The 20,594-nt window shown below is 40.5% G+C and overlaps 1 protein-coding gene across 1 annotated transcript in view; it reads left to right on the top strand.

The window, feature by feature from the left end:
- The window catches only part of LOC129080576 (nuclear body protein SP140-like protein), a 45,414-nt gene that overhangs the window by 16,405 nt on the left and 8,415 nt on the right, over nt 1-20,594 (top strand). The window contains exons 5-15 of the mRNA XM_054586112.1: nt 1,137-1,223; nt 1,427-1,528; nt 2,376-2,429; nt 12,397-12,507; nt 12,593-12,603; nt 12,695-12,788; nt 13,627-13,677; nt 16,574-16,639; nt 17,064-17,165; nt 18,314-18,418; nt 20,284-20,426. Coding sequence (XP_054442087.1) covers nt 1,137-1,223; nt 1,427-1,528; nt 2,376-2,429; nt 12,397-12,507; nt 12,593-12,603; nt 12,695-12,788; nt 13,627-13,677; nt 16,574-16,639; nt 17,064-17,165; nt 18,314-18,418; nt 20,284-20,426 — 926 coding nt within the window. The remainder of the gene's footprint in view (nt 1-1,136; nt 1,224-1,426; nt 1,529-2,375; nt 2,430-12,396; nt 12,508-12,592; nt 12,604-12,694; nt 12,789-13,626; nt 13,678-16,573; nt 16,640-17,063; nt 17,166-18,313; nt 18,419-20,283; nt 20,427-20,594) is intronic.

Genomic DNA, 20,594 nt, shown 5'->3' with positions numbered 1-20,594 from the left:
ACTGACACCCCTTAATTAGTCTCTGGGACTAGCTTGGATATAGGACCTACCAGATCTATTCATCCTTCCATTTGTTTTGGATCACTTTCTTCTAATGTTCAAGAAACACAGGAGAATCAGGAACAAGCACATGTGAGATAGGATATTTTACAATAGATAAGAGAGAGAGTAAAAGAAGTAGTATGAGAATAAGCACATTGACAGAATATTTGATAAAAGCTGTACCACCTAATTAAATGTCTAACTATTGTGTACCTAACTGCACACACACGTTTAAATACTAAGATAAACTCAGGAATAAGAGCTCATGAAACACGCCAAAGCTCAGATTATTGTTAGGGCAGGTTTACTTGGCAGTGGACCAGGAAGTTAATCTGAAGTGGACAGAAGAGCTGGGAATTACACTTGTTGGTCCAAGAGTCCCGCAGGGCACTCCAGCCAGAGTCTTCAAGATGATCTTGGTGGAAACCCCATTTTAAGGGATTACCCGTATGCAATATCAGAAGCTAAGAGGGGGATTTACTGCTTGCTAAGCTACGCACAGGATGGGAGGAGAGAGTGTATGTACTGGACACAATTTTTTTAAAAAACAGAAACTGCTGACTTTGTAAAGAGTTTTGGGAAGTATGTGTTTCAGGGACTGCAGACTTTCAGAAACAGGAGTGATTATGAACAGGTTACATTTAGCCATAGATGCAGGCTTTCTGGAATGTGGTTGTTGCTGATTGGCTGATTTTCAGAAACGTAGAGCTGCAACTGATTAGCTGGCTTTAAATGCGGTTGGTGCTTTAAGTAGGCATCGGCCAACAGGGAGGAGTTTAAAGCGGTCTGGTACTTACTTGCCTAATTTTCAAAGAATGGCCAGTATCTCTTTTTCTGGAAAAATACAATCTTTTCTTGTACTCTTAGGGCTACAAATAGAAAAATAACAATAGAGGAAGTAGAGCTGGGCGCAAGAATGGGTATAAGCATGGCTGTGTCAGAGCTCAGGTGTGATTATTGGAGCCGGTGTATTGTTTCCGAGGGTGCAGTTCATCTTAGCTCAGAACACCAGTGTGCCACATAGGAGCACCGGGAACTCTTCCCTAACCACTGTCTCGGGATCCGTGGACGCTAACTTTCTTGTTTCTCTTCAGTTTCTTGTGAACCAGAATCTCCCCAAATGGGTAGAGAAGGAGAATCTGAAGAGCTTACCTTTGACCTACTACCCCGTGATGAGCAAGGTAAGTGTGTCTTAAAGAAGCGGAGTTAAGATAGAGAAAAGACAAGAGAGGAAAAAAGGGAGAATAAAAGGAAGACTCAGATATAGAGAGGATTAATATTATGTTTCAGAGGAAGAAGCAGCAAAACAAAATCCACAAGGGTATCAAAAATAGGATCATTGGGGCATATGAGAAGAGTTTTCATAAAATATTATTTTGTCTAGAATCAGAGCTACCAGCAAATGAAAATGAGAAGTGTTCCTGCGTTATGTGCTCCTCAAAAGGTGTGCCAGGGGGTCTGAAGTCAAGGACTGGAAGTCGCCGAGGTAAGATGCCGCACAAGGGTCATGGCATGAGGGTGGATCCATGGTTACTCGGGACCGCAGGTGGAGTGTGAGAGGCAGTCAGTCCACAGCACTATGCGGTCCTCTTCAGAGTCTCCATGTGACCCTTTTGGGAAGAGCAGGGAGGCAAGAGATTATTATGAAGTCATGTTTAACAAGACAGGCCCTGTCGGTTATACATGGATGACGTAACAGAAAAACACCCCTAAACGACAACATCTAGTTTGCTGCATTTGTATATGAGTATTAACACGCCTTGAATTTGTGCAGTTATTTCCATTGGTGTCACACTCAATATTCCATGGAACCCAAGAAAACAAGGTGTACTTCTGCTAGAAGATAATAGTGTCATTTTTCACAACCTTTCAAAGGCCCTAAGACAACTGATCCTGCCATTCAACTGTCGGTAGGGAAGACTTCCAATCAACTGCTTAAAACACAGTAGAAATTTTTGGTGGATGTCCTCCACACGTCCCACATTTATGTAGCATATTCCTACAAACTTTTAGCCATAAGATCTTATTTAATTCTCACAAAAAATTTATCACCTAGACAGGATAGGACACCTGTTCCTGTCCATGATTGAAATGAAATATGTAGGTATTTCAGTTTTTTTAAAGTTCCATTGAGTAAAAAAAAAAAAAAGGAAGTCCCATAGCTCATCCTGGACTCCTACTTTTCAGTTCAGAAGATTTTTAGTTTCTTCAGATGGAGGAGAAAAATGATAACTAAACAACTTTATAAACTCACTCTTGTAGTATGAATCATCCTAGGCTTGGTAACATTTAGCTATTAATTTCTGTTACCTAATTCAGCTTCTTCTTCCTAGATCATATGAATCTTGGAAACAACCCTACTTTGGGAAAACACAAGAGGAAAAGAAGTAAGAGTGAAAAAGATTTTACTTGTTTTTGATGTTAGAATGAGGGTATTAATGCCAGAGTTTCATTATCATAATTATAAATGAAAATAATATTATGGTCCCACAAAAAATGTCCATACCCTCTACTTTATCAGATGCTTTTTCCACATCTATTGATATGATCATGTGATTTTTGTTTTTCCTTTTTTTAATGTTTATTATGTTTATTGACTTGAGAATATTATACCATCCTCACATCCCTGGGATGAATCCCACTTGATCATGATGTATCATCTTGTCAATGTGTTGCTGAATATGGTTTGCCAATATTTTGTTGAGGATTTTAGTGTCTATGTTCACCAGCAGTATTAACCTGTAGTTTTCTTTTTTGTTGTGTCTTTGTGGTTTTGGGGTATGCTGGCCTCATAAAAAGAGTTTGGGAGTCTTTCCTCTTGTTGGATTTTTTGGAATAGTCTGAGAAGAATAGGTGTTAGCTCTTCTTTAAATATTTTGTAAAATTCTCCTATGAAACTGTTAGGCCCAGGGCTTTTGTGTACTGGGAATTTTCTGATTATTGCTTCAGTTTCACTAGCTACTATCAGTCTGCTCAGGCTTTCTGCTTCTTCTTTCAGTTTTGGAAGATTATATTTTTCTAGATTATTTTTGTCTATTTCACCCAGATTTCCAGATTTTTTGGTTTATAGTTGTTTGTGGTAATTTCTTACAATCCTTTGTATTTCTGTGGTATCAATTGCTACTTCTCCTCTTTCATTTCTGAATTTGTTTATTTGGGTCCTCTCTCTTTTTATCTTGATGAGCCTGGTTAAAAGTTAGTGATTTTGTTCATCTTTTCAAAGAAACTGCTCCTGGGTTTATTGATCCGTTGAATTGTTCTTTTAGTCTTTATGTCATTCCCTTGTGCCCTGATCTTGATTACTTCCTTCCTTCTACTCATTGTGGGCTTTTTTTGTTGGTGTTTCTCCAGTTTTTGTAGCTGTAGGGTTAGGTTGTTTATTTTCAATGTTCCTATCTTTTTTAGATAGGCCTGTATTTTTATGAACTTCCCTCTCAGGACTGCTGTCACTCTGTCCCATAGATTGCACACTGTTGTGTGTTCATTTTCATTTTTTTTTCAGGATTTTTTGGATTTCTTTCTTGATGTCTCTATTAACCCATTCATTGTTTAATAGCATTCTATTCAGTCTCCATGAGTTTGAATGCTTTTGAGTTTTTTCCTTGAGATTGGTTTCTAGTTTCAGGCCCTTGTGGTTTGAAAAAATGCTTGATATAATTTCAATTTTCTTGAATTTGTTGAGACTTGTTTTTTGTCTTATCATGTGGTATATCTTTGAAAATTTTCTATGTACACATGAAAAGAATATGTATTTTGCTTCTTTGGGATGAATGATTATATATGTTAAATCCATTTGATCTAGTGTGTTGTTCAATATTGCAATATCCTAGTTGATATTTTGTTTGGAGGATCTATCCACTGTTGACAGTGAGGTGTTAAAATCCCCTACTATAAGTGTGCTGCTGTGTATATCTTTCTTGTAGTCCTCCAAGATTTTCCTTTTATATTTGGGTGTTCTTCTGTTGGGTGCATATATGTTTGCAATGTTTATGTCTTGATGGATCTTTCCTTGAGTATTATAAAGTGTTTGTCTGTGTCTTTCTTTATGGCCTTTGTTTTGAAGCCTATTTTGCCTGATATAAGTATTGCTACCCCTGATTTTTTCCCTGTCCATTTTCTTGGGATTTTTTTCCAACCCTTCATTTTTAGGCTGTGTAGGTCTTTTGTTCTCAGGTGGGTCTCTTATAGACAGCATATGTGTTGGTCATGTTTTTGTCTCTATTCAGCTACCTTATGTCTTTTGATTGGAGCATTTAATCCATTAACATTTAAGGTTATTACTGATACTTATTCCTTTTTACCTTTGTACCTGTGGTGTTCTTTCTCACTCTTTTTCATCATCTTCTTAAAACAGTTCTGTTAGCATATCGTGCAGTGCTGGTTTGGTGGAAGTGTGTTCTTCTAGCCTTCTTTTGGCTGGGAAACTCCTTATTTCACCTTCCATTTTAATTGAGAGCCTTGCTGGGTAGAGGAGTCTTGGATGCAGGCCTTTGCTTTTCAGTCCTTGGAATATTTCTTGCCATTCCTTCCTGGCTTGTACTGTTTCTTTTGAGAAGTCAGCTGCTAGCCTTATTGGGGCTCCCTTGTATGTTACTTCCTGTTTCTCTCTTGTTGCCTTTAAGATTCTCTCTTTGTATTTGGATTTTGCCATTTAAATTATGATGTGTCTAAAGTGGGCCTCTTTTGCTTCATCTTGATTGGGACCCTTTGTGCTCCTTGAACTTGTGTGACTTTTCTTCTCTCCAGGTTAGAGAAGTTTTTTGTCATTTTTTCAAACAGATTTTCTATCCCTTTCTCCTTCTCTTCTCCTTCTGGTATTCCTATGACTTGAATGTTATTGCATTTCATGTTTTCCTGAAGTTCCCTTAAGCTATGCTCATATTTTTGTGAGTATTTTTTCATGCTGCTGTTCTACCTGGGTATTTCTTTCTACCTTGTCTGCCAGCTCACTAATTTGGTCCTCTGCTTCATCCAGTCTGCTTGTGATTCCTTCTAGTGTATTTTTTTTATTTCAGATATTGTATTCTTAATTTATTCCTGGTTCTTGTTTATATTTTCCATTTCATTATTCATGTTGTTGTAGTTCCCACTCAATTCCTTGTAGTTGTCACTGAGTTCCTTGAGCATCTTCATAACTATTCTTCTATTGAATTCTATGGTTGATAGTTTGCTTGCCTCCATTTCATTTAGTTCTTTTCCTGGGGAACCTCCCATTCCTTTCGATTGTGGGTTCTTTCTTTGTCTCCCCATTTTAGGTGTTTGCTTTTTTCTGTGTTTCTGGATGCTCTAGTTGCCAGCTTTCTTCATGGTGAATTTGTGGGAGGAGTTCTGTAGGACTCAGTGGCATGGTCTCTTTGACCTCCTTGTCTGGATGCTCTAGAGTTGTCCTTTCTTCCATTTGTGTAGGCTTTCTTGTTGAACTTGGGCTTTACTTGTTGGTGGCTTCTTTGTTGGTGTGTTCTCCCCTCCTCTAGGCTTAGTGGTAGCCACAACTCTCACCTTGTCTTGTATGGTGTTGTATAGGTGTTGGTTAACAAAGCAATATTACCAGACAACCAAAGCTATGCCAGGAAAAAGAGCTGCCCCCCACTGACAATAGCAACCTCAGCTGCAGTTGAATTAAGATTAATAAATGTGGAAACAAATTGCAGATATTATAAGATATGACACAGGGAATATGAGATGACTAAAAGAGGGGAAAATGTTATTGAGTGGTAAGAGGGAGGACAATTGATAAGAGTTGGGATAGAACTGAGGTGAAGAAAGGGAGAGAACAAAATTTAAAATGTAAGTAAAACACAAAAGAGTACTGGGAACAATGGGTGAAGAAATGGCAAGAGTATACTGTGAGGTTTGAAGTAAAATTGAAAAGGTACTGGACCAAAGAGAGCAAAATTGCAGAAAAACCGGAGCAGAGTTGATAGCAAGAACAGCTGAATGAAGTTTAATAAAGGTGGAATGGGAATAAGAATATTGTAGCAAAATAAAAAGTGGATATGAGCTATCTACAGCAAAGAAAAATTATTTTGAAGGGATGGAGAAAGCAAACTAATAAGAATAAGGAGTAAAGCCCAGGTTGGCGGGGGGGAAGAGACAGGCAGAGAGAGAGAGAGAGAGAGAGAGAGAGAGAGAGAGAGACAGGGACAGGGGGAGAGAGAGAGAGAGAAGAAAAACAATGAAATTAAATTCCTCACTCAATTGATCAGGGGCAGGGGAAGGTGAAATGGAGTAAGTCAGCAGGAAAGTAGTCTATGGGATTTAAAGTACAAACAAAGAGTATAGAAATAGAAGTCCCTTTGGAGGAGTATAGTAATAACCGTGGTATTTCACCCAACTAGCCACTGTTAATAAAAAGTGAAAAAGAAAGAAGATTCTTATAACAGGGGAAAAAGAATGTGAGCTGACTTAAGAAAGAAGAGTACTTATGTGAGGGTAGATGGAGGAGTAATAGCGAGAGTAAGGGATAGAAACTTGGCATAGTGTGAGAGAAAATAAAGTTTACATCAACCATAATAAAGCTCAGAAATACAGTGAAATGGGTTGAGACCAGGGAAGGGTGCTGTGTGGGATTTGGAATAACAATAGTATGATTAGAAATATATAATCTGAATAAAAAGAATAAAAAATAAAAGACCAAGAGCAATGAAGTTTTTGGGATACAAGTGAAGTGAAAGAAGAAAAATTAAAATACAATATGGAAGGGAGAATAAAAAAAACAAAGCAAACAATAAAAACAAACCAAACTAAATAAATGGAAAGAAGAAAGAAAGAAAAACCATGCAAGGTCTGATGAAGAGCAAAGTGAAATTTATCTCACCTGTTGGTGTTCACCCTCTGACCTCTTTCTGGATCTGTCTCTGGTTTTCTCTCAGCCCCAGATCTTATTGCCTTACTCTTGTGGGGAGAAGGTTATTGTTAAGCTGGTACAGCAGGTTTTGCAGATCTTCCTGGTTCCTGCAGGCAGAGGGGGCTGGGTTCCATTTTTCCTTTCCTGTGGTCTGGCAAGGATGGGGGCTCAGTCTGGGCTACAATAATCACAGGTGCCCAGTTTCCAGCCCATGCACTCAGAACGCTGTGCGGCCACACTCTCCTCTCTCCACAGTTACGCCAGGCTGGTACCGAAAGGCACCTCATTTTGCAACCCTTTCAACTGTCTATGAGGTGCCCTGAGTGGGAGCAAATTGCGCCCACAATCCTCCCTCTTTGCTGGCTGGGCTGCTGCACGTATGGGGTCCATGCATGGTGTGTCTTGGTTCCCCTTTTGCAAAAACGTCTCTTTGGGTACCACTGCTGCTCTGAGCCCCCTTTACACACACTCCAACTCTTTGGAAAGTCCAGAGTCCACATGGGTCATGGCCAGTTGCATCTCACCTTTTCTCCCAGTTCTAGATGCCACCAGGATCCCTCAAATTCCCTGGCACTGTCCCAGTCAGTGACCACTGCCCCAACTTGGTTATGCAGCTGGCTTTATGCATCTAGGTCTCCCCTGGAGTGGGTTTGGGGTTTCCCCACAAGGGGAGGGAGGCTCTAGGCTGCTTTCACTGACCCGGCTCTCCTCTAGTGTTCCCACACCAGCTGCAGTTTCTGGTACCAGGCCTGGGGACCTTCTGTGTTGACCTATAAAACCTCCTAACTGCCCATTTTGAAGCATCCTCTGCACACTTTGGCTTCCAAACTTCCTATCAGCTAAGATTCTGTTGTCTTCTTACTTTGTTTTTCAGAAGGTTGGCTAAGTGTCCAAGATAGGTACACTAGCAAGTGGGCTCAGATCCCACCTACTTTCACTGCCATGTTCTGAACTCTGAGAAGATGTTTTTTAGATAACAGTCTGAAAGAAATACTTAGTGATTGGGAAATAGGGACATTTAGATAATTTGCTCTTTTACAGAAATATTATTAAATGCTTTATTAACTTTTGATGTGTCACAAGTTCCCCATTGAAACCCACAGTCATCATCTGTGAAACGTCATGGTTTATTAAGCCCTTGCACCAGTTAGAACCACAGTGAGAGCACAAAGAGGAAGTGGCGCTCTGCCCGCAGGAGGCGGCAGCTTTGGCAAAGGCAGGCTCAGGGCGAAGAGACGAGAGGCCACAACATTCAGTTGTAGGGAGAATGGTGTCCTGCATGTGAATGGAGTATGGGGTTCATCCACCAAGCAGAGAGGAAAAAGGAGGTATATGATCAATTACATGGTAATAATTGATCTTGGGTTATGTGCTAAACAAAATTATTTTCTTTTTAATTGGACAGGATGTCAAATGTCTTCATAAAGTTTTTGGAGTGGGATTCCAGACTAGTATGACAAAATATCTTTGCACAAATTGGCTACTGTTTAATGGGCTCAAATCCATTAACGAGTCTTTGGGCCTGGCTTGGTTAGAGGGCATATCCAGTCTATGTCTCCATCCATTTGCTCTGAATGATTTTCTCCTAAAGGTCAAGAAGCACAGGAAAATCAGAAACAAGTGTGTGTGAGAAGACATTCTATAACAGGCAACAGAGGGAGATAGAGTGAAATAGTAAAGAATAGGCATATAACAGAGTATTTGCCAAATGCTGTACCTCCAAAGCAAATGTCTATTTTGTACCTAACTGCACACACACATTTAAATAATAAGATAAACTCAGGAATAAGAGCTCATGAAATACATCAAATTTCAAGTTGTTAGGACAGGTTCACTTGGTAGTGGATCAGGGAGATAACTGGAAGTGGGCACAAGAGCTGGGGAATTATACTTTTTGGTCCAAGGGTCCTACAGGGCACTCCAGCCAGAGTCTTCAAGATGATCTTGGTGGAACAACTGATATCACAGAAATACAAATGATCATCAGAAACTATTATGAACAATTATATGCCAAGAAATTTGAAAATCTTGATGAAATGGACAAATTTTTAGAAAAGTATTATCTTCCAACACTGAAGGAGGAAGAAACAGAAAGCTGAACAGACCGATAACAGCTGGGGAAATTGAAGCAGCAATCAAGAAACTCCCAGCACACAAAAGCCCAGGGCCTGACAGTTTCACAGGAGAACTTTACAAAACATTTAAGGAAGAGCTAACCCCTGTCCTTCTCAGACTATTCCAAAAAATCCAAGGGGAGGGAAGACTCCCAGACTCTTTCTATGAGGCCAGCATCACCCTGATCCCAAAACCAGATAAAGACCCTACAAAGAAAGAAAACTACAGGCCAATTTTGCTGATGAACATAGATGCTAAAATCCTCAACAAAATATTGGCAAATCGCATCCAGCAATACATTAAAAAGATTATCCACCGCAATCACGTGGGATTCATCCCAGGGATGCAGGGATGGTTCAATATACGCAAATCAGTAAACGTGATACATCACATAAATAAAAGAAAAGACAAAAACCACATGATCATCTCGATGCAGAAAAAGCATTTGACAAGGTACAGCACCCATTTATGATCAAAACACTCAGCAAAATGGGAATAAATGGGGCATTCCTCAACGTAATAAAGGCCATATATGAAAAACCTACAGCCAATATCATACTCAATGGGCAAAAACTGAAAGCTTTCCCACTAAGATCGGGAACACGACAAGGATGTCCGCTCTCACCGCTTCTTTTCAACATCGTATTGGAAGTCCTAGCCACAGCGGTCAGACAAGAGAAAGAGATAAAAGGCATCCAAATAGGAAAGGAGGAAGTAAAACTATCATTGTTTGCAGATGACATGATAGTGTACATAGAGAACCCTGTAGACTCTACCAAAAAACCTCCTCAACCTTATAAGTGAATTTGGCAAAACAGCAGGATACAAAGTCAATATTCAGAAATCAAAGGCATTTTTGTACACCAGCAATGCAATAGAAGAAGAAGAAATGAGAGAAAAAATACCATTCGATATAGCAAGAAGGAAAATAAAGTACCTAGGGATAAATTTAACCAGAGAGGTACAAAAGACCTGTACGCAGAAAACTATACAACATTGAAAAAAGAAATTAAGGAAGACACAAATAAATGGAAGCATATACCGTGCTCATGGATTGGAAGAATTAATATCCTCAAAATGTCCATACTACCCAAAGCAATTTATAGATTCAACGCAATCCCTATTAAGATACCAATGACGTATTTCACAGAAATAGAACAGACATTTCAAAAATTTATATGGAACCATAAACGACCCCGAATAGCTGCAGCAATTTTGAGAAAGAAACACAAAGTAGGAGGGGTCACAATACCGGACATCAAACTCTACTACAAAGCCACTATACTCAAAACAATCTGGTACTGGCACAAGAACAGACCCATAGACCAGTGGAACAGAATAGAAAGCCCAGAAATAAGCCCAGGTCTCTATGGACATCTAATATTTGACAAAGGGGGCAGAACCATAAAATGGAGCAGTAACAGCCTCTTCAACAAATGGTGTTGGGAGAGCTGGACGGCTACATGGAAAAAATTGAAATTGGATCATCAGCTGACACCATACACAAAAATAAACTCAAGATGGATAGAAGACTTAAATATAAGTCGCAACACCATCAAAGTCCTAGAGGAGAACATTGGCAGGAAACTCTCAGATATCCCACGCAGCAATTTTTTCACTGATATGTCTCCTAAAGCAAGGGACATAAAGGAAAGAATAAACAAGTGGGACCTCATCAAAATAAGAAGCTTCTGCACGGCGAAAGAAAACATCAGCAAAATGAAAAGGGAGCCAACCCTATGGGAAAATATATTTGCTAATGATACATCAGATAGAGGTTTGATCTCCAAGATATATAAAGAACTCACTCGACTCCACTCCAAGAAGACAAACGATCCAATCAAAAAATGGGCAAAGGACCTGGGCAGATGCTTTTCCAAGGAGGAGATACAGAGGGCCCAGAGGCATTTGAAAGGATGCTCAGCATCACTAGCCATCAGAGAAATGCAGATCAAAACCACCATGAGGTACCACCTCACACCAGTCAGAATGGCCATCATAAACAGATCCACAAACAACAGGTGCTGGCGAGGCTGTGGAGAAAAGGGAACCCTCGTACACTGTTGGTGGGAATGCAGACTAGTACAGCCACTGTGGAAGGCAGTGTGGAGTTTCCTCAAAAAGCTGAAAATGGAACTGCCTTTTGATCCAGTGATTCCCCTGCTGGGACTATACCCTAAGAACACCAAAACACCAATAGAAAAGAACCTATGCACCCCAATGTTCATAGCAGCACAATTTACAATAGCCAAGTGTTGGAAGCAACCTAAGTGTCCGTCAGTAGATGATTGGATCAAAAAATTATGGTACATATACACAATGGAATACTATGCAGCAGAAAGGAAAAATGAACTACTAAACTTTGCGACAGCATGGATGGAACTGGACAGCATTATGCTAAGCGAAATAAGCCAGGGGGCGAAAGACAAATACCATATGATCTCACCTATAAGCGGAACCTAAACAACAATACAAAGATGCAAGGAAAATATGACCAGCAACACTGAAAGGAAAAGAAATCAACAGAGACAAGAGGGAAGGAGGGAGAGGCAGACAGGGAAAGGGAAGGGAAGGGGAAAGTCAAGGAACACATAACAAGAACTCATGGACAAAACCAAAGGGGAAGAGCTGAGGGAGGGGGCAAGGGAAAGTGGTGGGGGGAGGCAGAGACAAATGTATTTAAAAATAAATAAAGAAAAAAAAAAAAGATGATCTTGGTGGAAACTCCATTTTAAGGGATTACCCGTATGCAATATCAGAAGCTAAGAGGGGGATTTACTGCTTGCTAAGCTACGCACAGGATGGGAGGAGAGAGTGTATGTACTGGACACAATTTTTTTAAGAAACAGAAACTGCTGACTTTGTAAAGAGTTTTGGGAAGTATGTGTTTCAGGGACTGCAGACTTTCAGAAACAGGAGTGATTATGAACAGGTTACATTTAGCCATAGATGCAGGCTTTCTGGAATGTGGTTGTTGCTGATTGGCTGATTTTCAGAAACGTAGAGCTGCAACTGATTAGCTGGCTTTAAATGTGGTTGGTGCTTTAAGTAGGCATCGGCCAACAGGGAGGAGTTTAAAGCGGTCTGGTACTTACTTGCCTAATTTTCAAAGAATGGCCAGTATCTCTTTTTCTGGAAAAATACAATCTTTTCTTGTACTCTTAGGGCTACAAATAGAAAAATAACAATAGAGGGAGTAGAGCTGGGCGCAAGAATGGGTATAAGCATGGCTGTGTCAGAGCTCAGGTGTGATTATTGGAGCCGGTGTATTGTTTCCGAGGGTGCAGTTCATCTTAGCTCAGAACACCAGTGTGCCACATAGGAGCACCGGGAACTCTTCCCTAACCACTGTCTCGGGATCCATGGACGCTAACTTTCTTGTTTCTCTTCAGTTTCTTGTGAACCAGAATCTCCCCAAATGGGTAGAGAAGGAGAATCTGAAGAGCTTACCTTTGACCTACTACCCCGTGATGAGCAAGGTAAGTGTGTCTTAAAGAAGCGGAGTTAAGATAGAGAAAAGACAAGAGAGGAAAAAAGGGAGAATAAAAGGAAGACTCAGATATAGAGAGGATTAATATTATGTTTCAGAGGAAGAAGCAGCAAAACAAAATCCACAAGGGTATCAAAAATAGGATCATTGGGGCATATGAGAAGAGTTTTCATAAAATATTATTTTGTCTAGAATCAGAACTACCAGAAAATGGAAATGAGAAGTGTTCCTGCGTTATGTGCTCCTCAAAAGGTGTGCCAGGGGGTCTGAAGTCAAGGACTGGAAGTCGCCGAGGTAAGATGCCGCACAAGGGTCATGGCATGAGGGTGGATCCATGGTTACTCGGGACCGCAGGTGGAGTGTGAGAGGCAGTCAGTCCACAGCACTATGCGGTCCTCTTCAGAGTCTCCATGTGACCCTTTTGGGAAGAGCAGGGAGGCAAGAGATTATTATGAAGTCATGTTTAACAAGACAGGCCCTGTCGGTTATACATGGATGACGTAACAGAAAAACACTCCTAAACGACAACATCTAGTTTGCTGCATTTGTATATGAGTATTAACACGCCTTGAATTTGTGCAGTTATTTCCATTGGTGTCACACTCAATATTCCATGGAACCCAAGAAAACAAGGTGTACTTCTGCTAGAAGATAATAGTGTCATTTTTCACAACCTTTCAAAGACCCTAAGACAACTGATCCTGCCATTCAACTGTCGGTAGGGAAGACTTCCAATCAACTGCTTAAAACACAGTAGAAATTTTTGGTGGATGTCCTCCACACGTCCCACATTTATGTAGCATATTCCTACAAACTTTTAGCCATAAGATCTTATTTAATTCTCACAGAAATTTTTAACACCTAGAATAAGATACCTGTTCCTGTCCATGAGTGAGCAGAAGTGTGTAGGTATTTGAGTTTTTTAAAGTCCCATTGAGAAAGAGGAAAAAAAGGAAGTCCCATAGCTCATCCTGGACTCCTACTTTTCAATTCAGGAGATTTTTAGTTTCTTCAGACGGAGGAGAAAAATGATAACTAAACAAGTTTATGAACATATTCCTACTGTATGAATCTCCTGGGATTGATAACTTATGCCATTAATTTCTGTTTCCCTACTTCTATCTTTTACTAGATCCTATCAATCTTGGAAACAACTCTACTTTGGGATGCAAGAGGAAAAGAAGTAAGAGTGAAAAAGATTTCACTTGTTTTCAATGTTAAAATGAGGTTATTAAAGTCAGAGTTTCATTATCATAATTATAAGTGAAAATAATACGATGGTCCCACAAAAAATGTCCATATCCTGATCTCTGGAACCTATAATGCATTCTCTTCAATGCCAAAAGGGATTCTGCAGAGAGTGAAGCTAGGGGACTTTATTTTAGATATCAGTATGCCACCAACAGAGTCAACTGACCTTAAATATCGGAGAACAATTTCTGGCTGTGGGGATAGGGAGAAGTGGTTCTGGGAGATACAGAGAACTACAATTGCTGGCTTTAAAGATGGAGAAAATGATTGAAGATACGGGTAAATTGTAGAATTTGGAAACGTCATGGAAATAGTTTCTCCTCTACAGGCTCCCGGGAGGAATAAAGGGCTACTGAGACCTTTGTTTTAGCCCAGAGAGACTCTTGTCAGGCTTCTAACCAACGTATCTGTAAGAGAGTAAGACTGAATTGCTTTTAGCCACTATATTTGTGTTTGTTTGTTGTGGCAGCCATAGAAGAGCAATACAGATTTTGGTTTCTGGAAGTCGGGTGGGGTTGTAACACATTTCTATAAAGGTGGAAGTGGCTTAGGAATTGGGCATTGGGAATATTTTTCAGTAGAGTGGTAGAAAATGTCTACAGGGCCTGGAACAGTTTGTTAGTGGAAATGTGGACACTAAAGACAGAGAAACTGACAGAAGGATGAGCGAAGTTTAGGTTTAAGACACGTGGAAAGCCGACATTTCTGGGTATACATGAAGAGATTTCCAAAGAAAGTGATGAAGGTGGCGCTGGTTCCATGTTACAGCTTAGAGCACAGTATGACAGGAAAGAGGTAAGTGGAGAGAAGAACTGCTAAACCAAAGGAATCAGGACTTGATGATTTGGAAAATTCTCAGCCTATTCAGGTTGCAAAAGACGTGAAATGAGGAAATCCACCGTCAGGAAGATGTGCTCTCTAGAAGTAATAAAATTCTGCCTTCATGAAGCATTGCTGATGCGTTGGTAGTAGCAAAAATCTGAGTATTCAGTAACATATAAGGTTCTTTGAAGAGATGAAGTGTGTAACTCACAGATCTCCTCAAGCCATCTCAGCAGAAGTCAAACAGAGATGTATAATTATATACAAAAGATCTGTGGAGGAGACTCTTTAACAGAGTAAATCCACATGATATACATGGGAGATGCATAGGAAGATCCTTGAGAAGTTTATGCCAACAGAAACAGAGCTGTCAACATCTAATCCCTGGAACTGTTTCTTACATGGTGAAACGGAGTTTGAGGCTATGACTAGGGATATTGAGATGGGGAGATTTTCCTGGATAATCATGGTGGCCCCAATAAAATCACAGGCATCCTTAAAATCAGAAAACCTTTCCAGCTATGGAGAGAGTGATTTGTACCAGGAACTAATCAGGGAGAACAATGAGGCCGACAAAGGATGCAGACAAAGGACGATGAGCCAAGAAAGGCAGGTAACTTCAGGAACTAGAAAAGGCAAAGTACTGAATTTTCCCCTACAGCCTCCAGAAAGGAACAAGCTCTGTGGACACCTTAATTTAGCCCAGTGAGATTTGTGTCAGTTTCTTACTACAGCACTGTTACATTTCCCTTACTTCAAACCAGCCTGTGATGCAGAAGACTTTATAAACATGTAACATTTGCCAAATGAACTGTAAATTGTTTTCTTCCAGGCAAAATTTACAATGAATTATACAAACATTAAGTGGCCTTAAAATGAGTCTGATAAATGCATTTTCTGTATAAAAAAATTCAAATAATAACAAGATACAGAACCTGACCATCAACCTCCAAATATTGATACCCTTTCTGGTATATCCTTACCTCTCACTCATCAGAGGCAATTACTATTCTTATTTTTTAAATAATAACAATTTGGCCCATTTGAAAAGTATTTTATTGGAAAGCTTTTGCACTCAGCTTAATGTTTTTCAGTTTCAGCCACATTGTTGAGTGTGTAGTTTTTCCTTTTTATTGTAAAGTAGTGCATATTGTATGAATATACAAAATTTTGTGTATATATCCCGTTATTGATAGACACCACAATATTCCATGAATATCCTGGAATATTTCGAAGGAGGGAGATGTTCTTTATTTCACAGTGGTTAGGAAACAAATGTGCCCTCTGACCTGAGGGCTACAGTATCCCTGTTTCCAAGCTATTGAAACAGCCTTGAAAATATACTTTAAGGCATGTGGAAATGTCACAGAGAACTGCCTTTTCCTGTGTCTGTACAGTTTTCCTGTCACCCTTTTTTATGGATACTGTTTTTTCCCCATTGTATATTTTTGCCTCCTTTGTCATAGTTTAATTGACCATGTAAGCGTGCATTTATTTCTACCCAAGCAATCTACACATTCAGTGCAATCCTTATCAAAATACCAATGGCATATTTCACAGAACTAGAAGAAATAATCCTAAAATTTATGAAACCACAAAAGACCCCGATAGCCAAAGCAATGTTGAGAAAGAAGAAAACAAAGTTGGAGGTATAATGTGCCCTGATTTCAAACTGCGCTACAAAGCTATGGTAATCAAAACAGTGTGGTACTAGCACCAAAAGAGACACATAGGTCAATGGAACAACATAGAGATTTCAGAAATGAGCCCATGCTTACATGTGTTTTTAAAAAGATTTTCAAAGAAAGTAATTTCCTACAGTTTTCCAAGTGCACACACAACAAAATATAACTTTATACTCAACCTCACACTGTTACACTGGTAGTTAACAATTTTGCCCATTTTTTGTGGCTCAGCTCTGAAAAAGGTGCTTTAACTCTACTGACCTATTAGGCTTTGAGAATTATACCTCTGAATAATTAACTTTATTCTCTTCTTTTTTGAAGAAAAAAGGAAAGGGCATTCCTGGACAAGATATAAAAGGAAATGGCAGAGAAACACACGTCAAAGAGGTAAGCAGGCAAAGTGAAGAAGTCACACCTTTGGCGTTTATGAGGGCACTGCTTCTGTGCTCTTGTGGCCTGCAGTCACCTGTGGGCCCTGACAGTTTCCCAGTGACTGTGGAAGGTAGGATATAGGCTATGATGCTGTAACAGGCCTGAAAATGCAGTGGCTTCAATAAAATAGTTTATTTCTCGTACACATAATCACCCAGCGCTAAATGATCGGGGCTCATAGGGAGACACTGCCATCCGCAGTGCGTGGCTTCTTTACTGGGTCAAGAAATGGGACTAGAGGTTATGTATTGTTCTTTATGCTTTAGTCAGGCTTTGAGGAAGATATGTTTAAATGGAAATTAAAAAAAAACACTAATATCTGTAAAAAAAAAGGCAGGTCTATAACTGTGATTATATATATATTTTTCATTTTTGTCAGGGAAAAAGAGAGGCAGATATAGAATCCACTTAAATTCTAGTAACAAAGCCCTAAAGAAGAGAACCCTGTCAAGAGTTCTTGCCCTGTCAAGAGGCAAAGAAGGTAAGGGGATATACTTTCAATAATTACCTATCTAATTTCCTGTGCTGTAGTCTGTGTTTTTAATAATGAATCCATTTTACTAATTGCTTCATGTAGCTTTACTAAAAGTTGAGAAATGCATATGACTTTGCCTGTTTTCAAAATGTGTCAGGGACAGAAAGAGGATAATCTGACACACCAGTTACTTGGAGACAAATCTAAACCAGGTCCCAGGGTCCAGGGTCCACTGCGGTGCTGCTGTCGCCACTGAACTGATAAGTTTCACGCTGGACCCAGGCTGTTGCCATAGAAAGGGTATACACAACCCACAAATGATTTAGCTGACCCTTTTCTTACACAGAGAGTCACAGGTTGCAAACCACTGGTGACCCAGAGTGGTGGTCAGACGTCTTTCCCTCTCTCGACCCCAATGGCTTGTGTCGGTCACGTAACCACTCTTGCCTCAGTTTCCTCATCTGTAGAGCAGGAGAGTGAATTAGGCCAACCATCGTTCTCAGCCCCTCCTCGTGCTAACAGTCTGTCTCAAAATTGTTACATGGACAGACCACCTCCTCCTACCATGGCTCTAAAACTTGGCTGTGAGGGCAGGATCTGGTGCACATCATTCTAGAGTTGGTTCATTTGCTGCTGTGGGGGAGGAATGAGGCAAAGCAGCGACACAAACAGCAGACACCGTGTCCATCAGGTCGGCCCATCGCTGTCCTCTCTGCCCCTGCGTCAGAGCTCACACAGGAAGAGGCCTGCACAGCCTGGACTTTGTCTGCAGCGACCTGAGTGCAGGGAAATAGCCCCGGTGCAGAGCCCCCTCCTACCAGGGCAGCAGCTGCGTGTGCCACTGTCACCTGAGAATCAGGGGGTGACCACATGGCGGGGAGCTGAGACAGTCTCGTGTGGACGCCTGGTGTCTCTGCTACAGCGTTCTGATTGGGGGGGTTTGAGAGGTGAAATGAAGGTACATGTTCTGTGGTTATGTATCAAAAGTACCACTGAAGGAAAGACTCTGAAACTCTGGAGACTTGTGGAATAAATTTTCCTAAGTACCCCTATGACCTTATGGAAATGACCTCATGGAAATGACCTCAACACAGGAGGAAGTTGTATGCGTGCACTTGTAAAATGAGACAGATTGAAGAAACCTTCTGTTTCAGGGTCAAGAAAGCACAGAGATAACAGTGTGGATTTTCGCTCAGAAGTACTTCCTGTGACCTGTGGAGAGGTGAAAGGGATATTATATAAGAAAATATTGAAACAAGGTAGGTTTCATGGTCTGATTTGCAACTCTTATGAGAAGGAAAGACAAGAAGTCTAGAATTACCCATATGAATTATATATCATTGAAAGAGTTGAGGTTGTATTTTGGCTTGAGAGATGGAGGAAGTGAGCCTCAAGATGATATTTTCATCCTTTAAGACACTGTACATATTAGCGGCTCACTGCCACATGGAAGTGACCATGGAAATGCCCAAAGAACCAAGCTGAGAAGTGAATCAGAAATACATGGGAAGAGGTCCTCAGCTGCCACCTTCCTGTCCTCTCTCTTTCCTGGATCATTATTGGCAGGACAGGGTGTTAGATACAGTGAGGAGATCACAGAACTTAGAATGAGAAACCCTGGGTCCCAGCCTCAGCTCTGCCAGATGAATGACTGATTCATCCGAGTAAAAAAGGGCACTGCTCTTGACTCTAAAACAGTCTGAAAAAAGAGATGATGTTTAAAATATTCCTCATGGTATAGCTGTAAGGAATTAATTTACATAATTGATGTATACTATTTAAACAGCTTTCCAGAGATATAACTCACATGCAATTCACCACTTGGAGTGCACAATTCATTGTTGAGTTTTGTTTGTATGTTCACCGGATTGTGAATTTATGATCTAATTTTAGAACGTTTCTTCTCCCCACTAAAGGGAACCCCATGTCTCTCAGTAGTCAATGCCAACTCCCACCTCACCCCACCACCCAGCCTGAAGCAACCAAGCCTATTCTTGGTGTCCTATATAAATCGAATTGTATAATATGGGCCGTTCTATGACTGGCTCTTTTCCTCGGCATGATGTTCTTCTCCCATGTAATAGCATGTATTGGTACTTCATTCCTTTGTATTGTCAAATAATATAATACTCTATGGCATGAATATACAGTATATTGTTTATCCCTTCAACAGTTTGTGATATTTCCACTCTTTGGGATTATGAATAATGCTTTTTTGAACATTTACATGCAAGTTATTGTGTGAATGCATGTTTTTAATTTTTTGGTGTATCTACCCAGGAGAGAAATTGCTTGTTCATATGGTAAGTTTATGTTTAACTTATTGAGAAAACACCAAAACATTTTTCGCAGTGCCCGCACTATTTTATATACGCCTGAACTTCTCTCTGTCCTGGTAAACACCTGTAGTGTCTGACATTTTAAATGATGGCCATGCTGGTGGGTGTGAAGTGATATCTCACTGTGGTTCGGATGTGCACTTCTCTAATGACGACTCATGTTTAGCACATAATTATCTTTTATTGTATGATTTAAATGTTCACTGGATACATTTCACAAATATGTTTACCACTAGCTGTCCATGATCAGGGATGGAAACCTCTGCTCCGTAATGCCGTTAAACTTAGATGAAAGCTGGTGTAAGGGAGGGCACGGATGTTGCCACGGTGCCATTCTGAGCTGTGGAGCCCCCATCTGACATCTCGGTCCAACCTGAAGTTCTGTGTCCTCATTGCCACAAGGCCGACAGAGAGTCTGGCCTGTTCTCTCTCTCTCCAGAATTCCATAGCAAATTGAGAACCTCTCATTGTACAGAAAGAGAGGATTCGTGGAGGATTCCATATAGGTGATTTTGGAATATTTTTATAGTGTTGATTTTGATGGTAATGATTACTTTTTTGTTGTTGCAAGAAAGTCAAAGAAACGTGTGCGTAAAACAGGTAATCTCCATGGAGAGGTCTCACAGGCTGGGGTGGAAATTCTGATGTCTGAGAGGAAAGGCCACACTCTCCTGCTCCAGTGATCTTGAGCCCAAACTGGGTGACTCCAGATCCAGTGCGTTGAGAGGCCAGTGTCTGAACTGTGAGAACAGAAGGTTCAAGGTCAACTTCCCCTGGTCTTACAGGAGCCAAGAAGAAGTGCATACAGGGTGAGGATGGAACATGGTTGACTCCCGGAGAATTTGAAATCAGAGGAGGTCGTGCAAGATGGAAGTCCTGGAAACGGAGTTTGTACTGTGGTGGGAGAGCCCTACTATGGCTGATGGAGGTATTCTAGTGACAGGAGGCTTTGATGTGATTTTCCTGGTTGCACCCTAAGATAATGTCATTTTTCATTGAACAAATATCTGCTGAGTTATAGTTAAAGCCTCAAGGCCCCTGACTTTATCCCTTCCCAGGGAGAGGCACCCCGCACTCATAGCTCAGTACAAGGGAG

This window comes from Pteronotus mesoamericanus, unplaced genomic scaffold (genome assembly GCF_021234165.1).
Source record: "Pteronotus mesoamericanus isolate MK-2021 breed Mesoamerican mustached bat unplaced genomic scaffold, CSHL_Meso_final contig_90, whole genome shotgun sequence".
Taxonomy (NCBI): Eukaryota; Metazoa; Chordata; class Mammalia; order Chiroptera; family Mormoopidae; genus Pteronotus; species Pteronotus mesoamericanus.
This window is presented reverse-complemented; position numbering and strand designations above follow the sequence as displayed.